This window comes from Onychomys torridus, chromosome 14, assembly GCF_903995425.1.
Source record: "Onychomys torridus chromosome 14, mOncTor1.1, whole genome shotgun sequence".
NCBI classification, from domain to species: Eukaryota; Metazoa; Chordata; class Mammalia; order Rodentia; family Cricetidae; genus Onychomys; species Onychomys torridus.
In genome coordinates, this window is record NC_050456.1 from 78,050,362 (window position 1) to 78,062,588 (window position 12,227).

General features: G+C 45.8%; 1 protein-coding gene across 1 annotated transcript in view; it reads left to right on the plus strand.

Moving 5' to 3' along the window:
- Nucleotides 1-12,227, plus strand: part of Wdr20 (WD repeat domain 20) — a 64,841-nt gene that overhangs the window by 26,457 nt on the left and 26,157 nt on the right. The window contains 1 exon segment of the mRNA XM_036205875.1: nucleotides 12,039-12,221. Coding sequence (XP_036061768.1) covers nucleotides 12,039-12,221 — 183 coding nt within the window.

The following is a 12,227-nucleotide window of genomic DNA, read 5'->3' on the forward strand; positions in this document are numbered from 1 at the left end:
ACAAACAAATAACAACTGAAAGAGAGAAAGAAGACACAGTAAGTCTGCTGAGTCTGGTGAAACAGTTCCAAGTATGCTTCTGTGAGGTGGCCCAGTGTGTAAAGCACTGGCCGCCAAGTCCTGCATAGTGGAAGGAGTTAAAACCAACTGCCCCATTTGTCCTCTGACCTCCACCACAGCACAAGCTCACTCTCCCTCCTGCAGAGAAATGAATGAATGTAGTTTTTTTTTTAAAGAATGATTGTGAACACTGAAACCTCAGTCTGGTCGCCACACACCCTTGGGCGTCTGTTTTTTGTAAGATAAGGAAGGGCTGCTGTGTAATTGGGGATTTGAGGATCGTTTGTGTTACCAGCAACTTGAATTGGAAAATGTAAAAAACATTATGTGTGTGCTTTGCAAAATATAATCCTAAGGATTATCTAAAGGTCAGAAAAACAATAGCATGACGCTTGAAAGCAGCATATAGGGACTATATTGCCTGGTAATTGTTGTTTGTTTGTTTGAGACAGGGTTGCACTGTGTAGATCAGGCTGGCCTAGAGCTCACAGAGCTCTGCTTCTACCTCCCCAGTACTGAGATTAAAATCATGTGCCACCATGCCCTACTCCTTGGTGTATGATCATCTTTAAGTTACTAGTATTATCTCAGCACTTTTAGAAAGGCATAGAATTTTCCCTCTCCACACTTCTTTCGAGGAGAACTTCATTGTAAATTATTGTTGGTTTGTGATTTGTTTGAGTCAGGGTTTCTCTGTGCAGCAGTCCTGGCTGTCCTGGACTCACTATGTAGACTAGGCTAGCCTCGAACTTGCTGCAGTACTCCTGCCTTTGTATCCTGGGTGTTGGGGTTGTACCAGGGGTTATAGGTGTGTGCTAGCATGCCCAGCTTCTCCAGGGGAAGCCTTAAAAATGGCCCCCTCTAGCCAGGCGGTGGTGGCGCACTCCTGTAATCCCAGCACTTGGGAGGCAGAGGCAGGTGGATCTCTGTGAGTTCAAGGCCAACCTGGTCTACAGAGTGAGTTCCAGGAAAGGTGCAAAGCTACACAGAGAAACCCTGTCTCAAAAAACCGGGGGGGGGGGGGGGGGGGGGGGGAACCAACAACAAAAAAGGCCCCCTCCCCCCAGTATGCAGTCTTAACAGTAAGGATGACCTTGAACTTCTGATTCTTTTGCTTCCCAAATACTAGGATTTTAACCTTGTTACCAATCCCTGTTTATGTTGGGGTCAAATCTGAGCTTTATGCATTCTAGGCAACATTCTGTTACTGGGCCCTATCTCCATCCTGCTTGATTTGTTTAAAACAGTCTCACACTATAGACCAGACTGGCCTGGAACTCACTGTGTAGTCCAGGGTGACCTTGAATTTGTGGCAGTCTTCCTGCTTTAGTCTCCAAAATGCTGGAATTTATCTTATAAAATAGTTACTTTCTTAAGAATTTAAAATGGGTATCTTTTTGCAAAAAATAAAAGCACTTGTCTTTCCTTCCATTTGAGATATTGGCAGTCTTTTTTGGAATAGAACTACATATCTCTATGCATATTTCACAGAAGGGTTTATTAAACATAGGTCATTTGAATATGACAGCATTTTAATGTGATGAGATCTGGTGTTAGAGTGTGTGCAAATTGAATTTGCCTAATGTTTATTCATAGTTTTTCTTTAATGAAGAAATTAGTATTTCATTAGCCTAAGTGAGACACCAGGACAGTCATTTGTAGTGAGTGACTCTTGTGATGAGCAGGGATGTGTACACAGAGGGCACAGAATGATTTGTGGTGAGTAGTGACTCTTGTGATGAGCAGGGATGTGTACACAGAGGGCACAGAATGATTTGTGGTGAGTAGTGACTCTTGTGATGAGCAGGGATGTGTGCACAGAGTGCACAGAATGAGGTGGTGGCAGAGGTGCAGTTTATCAGCTTCTTACAGTTACCTGGGCCTGGGGGCACTTGCCTGTGGTGTTCCCATTGTCTGGGAGGCTGAGACAGAACAATCTCCAGTTACACGTTGGCTTGGGCGACAGAGAGACATGTCAAAACAAAGAAAGATAAAGAGGAGGGGTGGTCAAAGAGCTTAGAAGAAACCGTTCTGAGAAAAAAAAAGGAGTAGATTTTACATTGTTAAGTGTTTTTGATGACAAGCTGCCTTGGGAAAAATGACATATGATAACAACAGAAGTTTGTCATTTTAGCAGATAGTTGCTAGCAGTGCAGGGCTTTGGAAGATGCTGGTTTGTTGTCCTGGCCCTCAGCTTCTTCCCCTGCTGTCCCCCCATCCTCCCTAAGAAGCCTGTTTTTGATGAACATCAAGTCATTCTGGACATTGTTGCTGGGACTGTTGTGCCTTTGGTGACTGTGTACCTTTCCTATTTGAGGCTGACAGAGGGTGATGTGCTCACAACTGATCATCTCATTAATGGCCTGTGTTCTTAACAGGATGCTCTTCAGCTCATTGGTTCCCTTCCCCAACTCTCACAGCCTCACTGCTGCTGCACACTCGAAACACCTCTGGTGTGTGCGTGGTAGGCACTCACTCCAGGTCAGCTCATCAGAGCATGCTGGCAGGCGCCTTGCCAAGAGCTTGTTTTGGGTAAAGTGAATGGATCTGGAATGCCAGGCAGTGTGGGCTGTGTGCTAGTATGTCCAAGAACAAAAAAGGACCAAAACTAAGAAAGGAGGCTAGTGCCATGTTCTGGAAAGTAATACTGGAAGGAAAATGTGCCAGGCCGTGGGTTCTCCTCCTTAAAAAATATAGGCAATAAGAAGTATCCTGGTGTTGGGTGGCGGTGGTGGTGGTGGTGGCGGCGGCGGCGGCGGCGGCGGCACACACCTTTAATCCCAGCACTCAGGAGGCAGAGGCCAGCCTGGTCTACAGAGCGAGATCCAGGAAAAGAGCAAAGCCACGCAGAGAAACCCTGTCTGGGGGGGGTGGGATATCCTGGTTTTACTCATTTGTGGGTTTTTTTGGTTTTGTTTTTTCCTCCCAAAGCCTGTAAGATGAGTAGTGGGTCTTTATGTGTTCAGAAGAGGAAATCACTTTCCTCAAGTGCTGGGAACTGTACCATTATCACTGCACTTTAGTGAGATCAGTGCATTAGAAAGGAGGTCTGGAATCTGGGCTTAACTGAGCAGGTTTAGAGTAACTGATCCCACAGGACACAGCCACACAGAGAGACAGTTAGAACTGAATGCCACCTCCTGGTCTGCAGCTTTCTGCTGTGGCAGTGTGACCCTGTAGAAGGTGTACAGGACAATTGAGCCCACCACATCTCTCTCAGTTGGTTCTGCTCCACCTAATGCTGTGTCCCTGTTTATGGAACAGGAGCTTTGGTAGTAGCTGGCACACAGGCTTAGAATGCTAGGTAAAGAGCTCATGTGCGAATATGCTCTGCAAACTCTAAGGCCCGACCAGGATTTGCTGGTGGAGTTTGTGTGCTGTTTGAAGGTTTTGTTTGTTTTTGTTGTTGTTTTAGTTCTTGTTTCCTGTTTTTACAGATGGACATCCAGGAAGGCAATTAATCGTTAGCGTGGTAGTCAGCAAAAGGATTATGTTTGTATCTGTGCGAGTCTCTTTTGGGTCTCTTGGCTCCTTTCCCTTTATTCTTTGCTGTTACAGATATTTAGCAATACTTTACCTATATTCCAGGCCTACTATTAGGAGATAGAGTAATGCTGACAAGATCCTGACCCTTGAAACACTGAAATTTACACTGAAATTTTCAGTTGATTGGCATTATTTTTCATGCTGAGATAATTGAGTCCAAGCCTACTGATTTCTTAGTTTGTTGATATTTAAGTATACATACATATCCATGGTTGCTCTATGTTTATGTTCATCATTTAAGTGCTTGGCTCTTTGCATATGGGTTATTCTTCGTTTTTTAAAACAGGATTTTATACCGTGTGGCCCTGACTAGTTTGGATTCACTTTGTACATCAAACTGACTTTGAACTCACAGAGATTGTCTACCTGCCTCTGCCTCCTGAGTTTTCACATAGTGTTAATGCTAATTGTGCAGATATTTGGATGTGACTGTTGAACCTGAGAGAACTGTGAGAAGGGTGAATTGTGTGGGTGCTTTACAAGATTCAACTAGTTTTGTTTGTTCTAAAGGCTAGGTGGGTTGGACTGCTGACATCTGCACATGTACAGCTATTACTATTTACCTGTTAGCTGTTGGCCTCTATGTATTGTAAATGGACGTAGTGAACTTATTGGAGAAGTCTGTGTGGCATTTTTGTCAGTAGGCAGTTACCCCACTTAGCTCTGAATACTTAGTGTCTCCTGTGGCTTAAATACCTTTGCTGTTTCAACAGTTCCGGAAGGTGTGGACTAGTGGGCCAGCCCCAGACTTTAGACTTCAAGCTTCAAGTCTAACTAAATTAAAATTGTGGAATAATCTTTATAATGTGGTTTATTTTGGATCTCAAGTTTTAAGATAATACCCCTGTAGTCCATCTTTTCCCCTGAAGTATATATTGTTTGCGACTTTGGAAAGAGAATTTTTATTCTTATTATCTGGAGTTGATGAGGGAGAATGGCAGTGGAGGGTCAGTGAGATGTCTCTGGGTAAGAGTGCTGCTGCTCTGTGGAGTCCTCAGGGAACTGCAGAGAGGTGGGCAGAGAACCGACTGCAGAGTTGTCTTCTGACTCAGCATACACACATTACAATACAAGTATAAGATGAATGGTAATGGGAAACAGCAGCTCTTCCCATGCTCAAAATGGCATGCCGGGGACCTTTGGTGCCCTGGACTGCTGCTGCTGCTCCTTAGCAGTCTGCTCAGGCTGCTAGTGACCATTTCCCTGACTTTTCAAAAGAAGTCTGGCTTTCACAGTGTATGGAGTACTATTAAACCATTTACCAGTAATGATGTGGCCCGTGGTGAGGGACCCTCTGAAGCTCAGGGGAAGACAACCAAGGTCAGTGATGGGAGGAAGCAGCGTTGTGCCAGGAGATGCAGGGTTGCCTGTGTGCAGGTGCAGCAGTGCAGGTTTTCTAGGTAAGAGCTGGACTAGACGGCCAGGCTGGCAGGCACAGAGGCACAGCAGTGCCTTCGGGGTAAGGAGGAGGGGGCGCTAAAGCCCACTGGGAGCTGGGATGGCAGAGCTGTCCTCGCTTGCAGATAGTCCTGGAGGTTTTGTATGAGAGTGACTGAATCTAGCATATTGTGTGCGATGATTGGGCAGGGTAGAAGTGGGTGGGAAGAGATTGGCACAGAGCCAAGGAGGCCAGCTCTGATGGGCCAGAGGGCAGGATAAGGTGGCCTTGAAACTGTCATCTGGGCAGGGAGTGCTTGAGAAGGGTTAGATGTGAGAAAGGGTTGCAGACAAAGACTACAGAGAGCAGTCTGCTTTGGGCACTTTAATTGTTCAACCTGCCAGTAAACGGAAAGTTTATTCTTTTCTTGCAAAAAGTCTGGTTTGCCCTGAGATGATTCTCAGATGTGGATGAGGAAGGTGATTAAATTCACCTTTATCACTTCCCCTGTTCCCCCTGACATGGCTAGGATCTGTCATTTAACACATTTTTCAAAAGAAGTTAGATGTTTTTCATACCATATCAAATGCTCTGGACACCCTAGAGGATCATGTAGCAGTTCCCACAAAGAGAGCCCTCAGCACAGGGCCACGTGATGTGGCATGGTTGTGCTCAAGCTGAGGGCTACCCACTGAGCCAGGGGAGCCAGGCTACCCCTCACAGGTTCTAGCCCATGCTCAACACTTCTGTTGGCTCAGCAGCATTCCACAGGGAGCCAGGCAGGCTGTGAGAGCAGGGTATGCTGAGAGGGACAGTTCCTTACCATATTTTAGCAAAATTCATCTTGGAAAAGAATCTCCAGAGACTCTGTGGACAAGGAAGAAAGAAGGGAGATGTTTAAGAATTCTTACTGACTAGAACTTTGGCAATCAGCTCTGATTCCCTAGCGGAATTATTTTATTTCATTTTGAAAAGATTTATTTATGTGCAAGAGTGTTTTACTTAGTTAGCTAGGCATAGTGGTATACGCCAAAAAAGAGTGTTTTATTTGCATGAATATGTACACCATGTGTATGCCCGGTACCTGAGGAGGCCAAAAGAGGGTGTCAGATCCCCCTAATCTGGAGTTAGTTGTGAGCTGCTATGTGGGTGCTGGTACTTGAACCTGGGTCCTCTGGAAGAGCAGCAGTGCTCTTTACCACTGAGCCATCTCTTGATTTGTTAAAGAACTGGGATTGGGTCTCACTGTTGAGCCCTGACTGGTCTTGAATGATTGGCATAGCCTCTCAAGTGCTGAGATGCCCAGAATTGTGGGCTTAATTTTGCATTTGTTTCTTTTTGAAAGGGGGTGTTACATTGTAGCTCAGGCTGGCCTGGAATTTGTGAATCTCCTGCCTTAGCCTGGATTGAGGGATGTTGGTTTGGATTTGGGTTTCCTGTTGTTTGAGGCAGGCCAGGCCTCATATGGCATAAGTTAGTCTCGAGCTTTGCATTCTGTTGTTATTTTGTGACAGGATCTCATTTTTACCAGGCTGACCTCCAGCTCACTTTATAACTGAAGTAACCTTGAATTTCTGGTTGGCTTGCTCTGTTCCCCAAGTGCTAGCTAGGATCTTTGCTCTGGCATGCACCATGATGCCTGTCAAGTATGTATTTTTAAAGAATTACTTAAGTTTTTACTGAGTTGAGCTAATGAGTATGATGAGACACTGACACATTATTTTGTGATCAGTAATTCATCATATGCAGAACTCGTATGCACTTTTAACATTGAAAACAAGCAAGAGTAACTATAGTTCCTTCAGTAAATACTGAGTGTTTGTGATATTATGGATGCCCTATTGAGGATGGAAACCAATATGAATGGCTCTTTTTTTTTTAAATTTATAATTAATTTAATTTTACATATCAGCCATGGATTCCCCTGTCCCCCCCACCCCCATTTCCACCTCCTCCAGGGCAAGGACTCTCTTGGGGATTCAGCTCAGCCTGGTAGATTCAGTCGAGGCAGGTCAGGTCCCCTCCTCCCTTCACCCAGGCTGAGCAAAATGTCCCAACATAGGCCCCAGGATCCAAAAAGCCAGCTCATGCACTAAGGACAGGTCCTGGTCCCACTGCCTGGGGGCCATGAAATGAAATGATTCTTAAAACTGGCAAGGCATTTTAAGAAATTGGTTCTGAGCTGAGGGGTGGGGAGTGGCGCACACCTTTAATCCCAGCACTCAGGAGGCAGAGGTAGGCCGCTCTCCGTGAGTTTGGGGCCAGCCTGGTCTACAGAGCGAGTTCTAGGACAGCCAGGGTTACACAGAGAAACTCCGTCTCAAAAAAGAGAAAGGAAGGAAGGAAGGAAGGAAGGAAAGAGAGAAAGAAAGAAACTGGTTCGGTTACAAATTCATGTGTAAAAGAGCTCAGACGATTGGTAATAATTAGGATGCAAAGCATGTAGCAGCCACTAGGAAGTTGAAAGCTGAGTTTGTAGAGCAGTGCAGTATATGTATGTACCTTTAATATAGAAGTTCCACTCCTTAGGGAGCTGTTACTGTAGTTTTGTCATAACAGTTAACATATAAACATAATCCTGAGGGCTGGAGAGAAGGTTCAGTGGTTAAGAGCATTTGTTGCCTTTCCAGAGGACTCAGGTTTGATTCCATGGGGTTCACAATGACTGTACCTCCAGTCCCAGGGCATCTGATGGCTCTTATGGGCGCTGCAGGCACAGATGTGGATATAGGCAAAACACCCATACACATAAAATAAAAATAAAAATAAATAAAATCTTAAAATTCTGAAGCCATGCAAGGAATGAAGCATTTAGTCCTTGTGGTGGGGTTATTTATGTGCTTAGGAACTTAGATGAACTGAGGAGGGGCACAGAGTAGGAGCCAGGAGAGCAGGCGGGCGTTAAAAGTAACTGGCAGGGTTCCTGAAGGTAGCCAAGGAGACTACCCCAACCAAGGGCGTGGAACATGAAAGCTGCAAAGAGAGGCCCTGTCAACTGAGGCTTAGCATGGTGGTGTGGAGAATAGCTGAAGGTAGAGAAGGACACAGGGGCGTCAAGTTCCTGCTGTGGTGCTCAGTGGACAGCTATGGCTTTGTGAGACAGGCGGGAGTGTGGCGAGGGGGAGGTCTTCATGCCTTGATAAATGGAGATGAGGGCTAGCAAGCTTTGGACCTGAGCTATGTGACTAGGATGGTGGTGGTTACTGTCTGTGGGGAGGGGGCTTGGTCCCCGAGGCTCAGGGACAGGAAAAGGCTAGCTGTCAAGAGGGAAGGTGACTCTGAGTGTAAGCCTGCCAAGTTCCAAGTTCTAGACTTTCTCCCTCCTGAAGAAGGCAGGAGCTGGGAAGCCATCTGCTAGGAGTCATGACCCTGGAAGAAGGACAGAGGCTGGCCCAGGGAGTGACTGCTGCTGTTAGAAGGGGTGTGAGCTCCAAGGAGTGAGTGTCACACACCGAGCAGGGGGCATGTGGGACAGAAGTATGCCGAGCTAGGTGGTTGATGGTTGAGAGAAGACGTGGGGACAGCTGTGCTGTGTGAACTGGCAGACTGTGTGGTGGGCTAGACTCCAGGGACCTCAAGTACCAATAGTAGTCTCTGAGTAGTTTCAGAAAAAGAACTGTGGTGTGTGGGATGGGTGCTCAGGGAGTGGGGAGCAAGTTCCTGTGGGCCACTTGAGGCTTCCCAGTAATTCTGTTTGGTATAGGCAGCATGTTGCCTGGTGTGCCATTAGGGAATGAGGAGCATGGACAGAAGAATGGCCTGAGGTGGAGAGGAAGTGTTGTAGGGTCCAGCTGTGCTTTTGTGTGTCCCAGGAGTGGTGGTGGAAGTGGAAGACCAACTTCAAAACTTTCTCATCTATCTATCTTGCTTGCTTGTTTGTTTGTTTGTTTGTTTTTGTGAGTGTGTGGGGGTGGGGGGGGTCAGGATAGGTTGGTTTTGAGACACCAAATCTCACAATGTGACCCTGGCTGGTCTGGAACTCACTCTGTAGACCAGGCTGTCCTAAAACTCATAGATCTGCCTGCCATTGCACTTGGCCCAATTGTTGTTTGTTTGTTTGTTTGTTTTTCAAGGCAAGGTTTCTCTGTCTAGCTTTGGCTGTCCTGGAACTCAGTTTGTAGATCAGGTTGGCCTCAAACTCAGATCTGCCTGCCTCTGTCTCCTAAGTGTTAGGATTAAAGGTGTGTGCCACCACCGCCTGACTTTTTTTTTCTTCTTTTTCTTTTCGAGACAGGGTTTCTCTGTGTAACAAACAGCTCTAGTTGTCCTGGAACTCACTTTGTAGACCAGGCTGGGCTCAAATTCACAAAGATCCACCTCCCTCTGCCTCCCAAGTGCTGGGATTAAATCTATGCACCATCACTACCTACCCAATTGTTATTTTTTTTTTTTTTAAAAAAAGAGAGAGAATTACTAGGAAAAGAAATTGGCAAGGACTGGAGAAATGAGTCAGAGGTTAAAAGCATTGGCTGCTCTTTGAGAGAACCTGGGTTTAATTTCTAGCGCCCATATGGGGGCACACAACCACTGTGATGCCCTCTTCTGCCCTCTTCAGTCATGCCTGTGGTGACTGACATACATGAGGCAGACGTTTACACACATAAAATAGTTCTAAAAATAATTGAGTGAGTCTCACTTCAAAATGGAGTTATATTCTCTAGTTGCCAGTTGTATCTTATTTCTGCCACTTTTCCTTCTGCTGGTCACTTCATTGTTCTGAGATGGCTTACTCTCCTTCCCTCAGCCTGGGATCTTCTTGCCCAGCCTTTAGGGGCCAGCAGGAGCCTTCCCTCAAGCCTGTCTTGGGTCCTTCTAGGTGCTTTCCAGTGCTGATCATCCCTCTACCCAGCTGTCCTGAGTACTGTCTCTCTGCACAGCAGATACCCCCGCCTCCATTCTCCTTGCAGCAAGGCTAGCACCCTGTTCGTTTCAAACTGATGCTCATCATCCATTTCAATGCTGTTTCCTATGCACACCCCTTGTTTTGTCCTCCAGACAATCCCACCGTTGGTAGAATGTCTCATTTGTGGGTTTGGTTTTTTGATTTGTTTGTTTTTTTGAGCCCTGGCTGCCTTGGAGCTTTCTGTAGACCAGGCTGGCCCTGAGTTTAGAGATCTTGTCTGCCTTTGCCTCTCAAGTGCTAGGATTAAAGGTGAGCATCTCATCTGTGTTTTAATAGAGGCAAAGCTGGGAGTGTAGCCTGCCTCCTTTTTGCTGGGCTCCAAGAACACATGCCCCTCTCGGGTACTCATTCTGAAATCTTCTGTGTCGAGCTTGTTCAAAGTCACTCACAATTTTGAAGTCCTCTTTTCTACTCAGTATTTGTTATTTGGGAATGAGACAGTATAAGTCATACAGTGTCACAGGCCCCTTTGGCGGAAAGTGGGGAACTGGAGTCAGTCTGTGGGTTTTCAGTAGAGCCTGAGGTGAAGACAATGTTGTGAAGAACAGACAGAGTGATATGCCTGAGAGTGGTATTGTCTCCACCTGTGGTTTTATCTTTTCCTTTTGATTTACTTGAAATGTGTAAATGTGTCTGTGTAGGAGTGTGTATGTGTGATCATTAGACGTGGCGACAAGCACCGCCCCTCTGAGCCGTCTCACTGATACTCCACCTGTGATTTTCAAACATAGGAGGGTATGGCTTGCTTTCGTTGAGTGGAAACAACCGAGCATAGTGCACTTACATGGGACATTTCTCTTTGAAGAAAATAGCATCTTGGAAAGAAGGGAAGCTCTGAGTCCAGTCCCTGTGACCCACATGGTGGAAGTAGATCTTCTACTACAGCTTGTCTGCTGGCCTCCACATGCTCCACATGGCACCTTTGTGTGCGCACACACAATAAATGTTTTTTTAAAAAAAATTAATGGGAGTTGGGGACACACTGAAAGGTCACTGTTTGCTTTTGACCTTAGAGTACATTGAATGGATTTTCTCCCCATCTGCTTGTGGTCAACAGAACTAGCTTCCAAGTCCAGCTGTGACATTAGTCAGGCAGGCTGGTGACTGCTCTCGACTTAGGATGTTGCAGAGCTCCCGTAAGCAGCAGAGGTGACGGCAGCAGGGAGAGAAGCCTCCAGAGTGGTTCCCAGGTCTTGGGGAATCCGTCACCAGGGAGGCTTAAAAACTACAACTTGTAGGCCACTCTCACCATTTCTTTTTTTAAAAGATTTATTTATTTGTTCGTTCATTATGTATACAGTATTCTGCCTGCATGTGTCCCTGCAGGCCAGAAGAGGATACCAGATCTCATTACAAGTAGTTGTGAGCCGGGCGGTGGTGGTGCACGCCTTTAATCCCAGCACTCGAGAGGCAGGGGCAGGCGGATCTTTATGAGTTCAAGGCCAGCCTGGTCTACCAAGCGAGATCCAGGGAAGGTGCAAAGCTACACAGAGAAACCCTGTCTTGAAAAACCAAAAACAACAACAACAACAACAACAACAACAAAAAACCCAAGTAGTTGTGAGCCACCATGTGGATGCTGGGAATTGAACTCAGGACCTCTGGAAGAGCAGCCAGTGCTCTTAACCTCTGAGCCATCACTCCAGCCCCACTCTCACCATCTCTAGTGCACAGGGTCAGGAGTGGTGCTTGAGAATTGCATTCTGAGTTCCCAGTATGAGCTGCTGCCTGCCGGTCTGGACCACACTTGGAGTAACTGAGCAGTCGGCCTTCAGGCACTCTAGACACACCTGAGTTGTGTGGATAGATTTACTCTGTTAGAATTCTTGGGATGCATTTGGAAATAAGGAATTTAGAATCAAAGAGGTTTTCCTTCTGAAGTTTGGGAGTCCTTGTCACACACTTTTGAAGGAGGAAAAATTGTGGAAAACAAAAGTTACAAATGAATATTTTTGTAGATAGTCTAACAATATCTAGTTGACTACATATGTGAAATTGCTTTTATGAAATGAGGTGAATTTATTTTGTCACAATTGAAGCAGTATTTTAAATAACTTTGTTTTAAGATTGAAGTTCATGATGGAGTATGAAATAGTTTAGCTTTCTCATCTCAATGTGCTGCTTACCGTTGGTATTGTCTTCTTCCTCCAGGCTGCGGACTTGAGTAAACCAATAGATAAAAGGATATACAAAGGAACACAGCCTACCTGTCATGACTTCAACCACCTGACAGCCACAGCAGAGAGCGTCTCTCTCCTAGTGGGCTTTTCCGCAGGCCAAGTCCAGCTCATAGACCCCATCAAAAAAGAAACTAGCAAGCTGTTCAATGAGGAAGTAAGT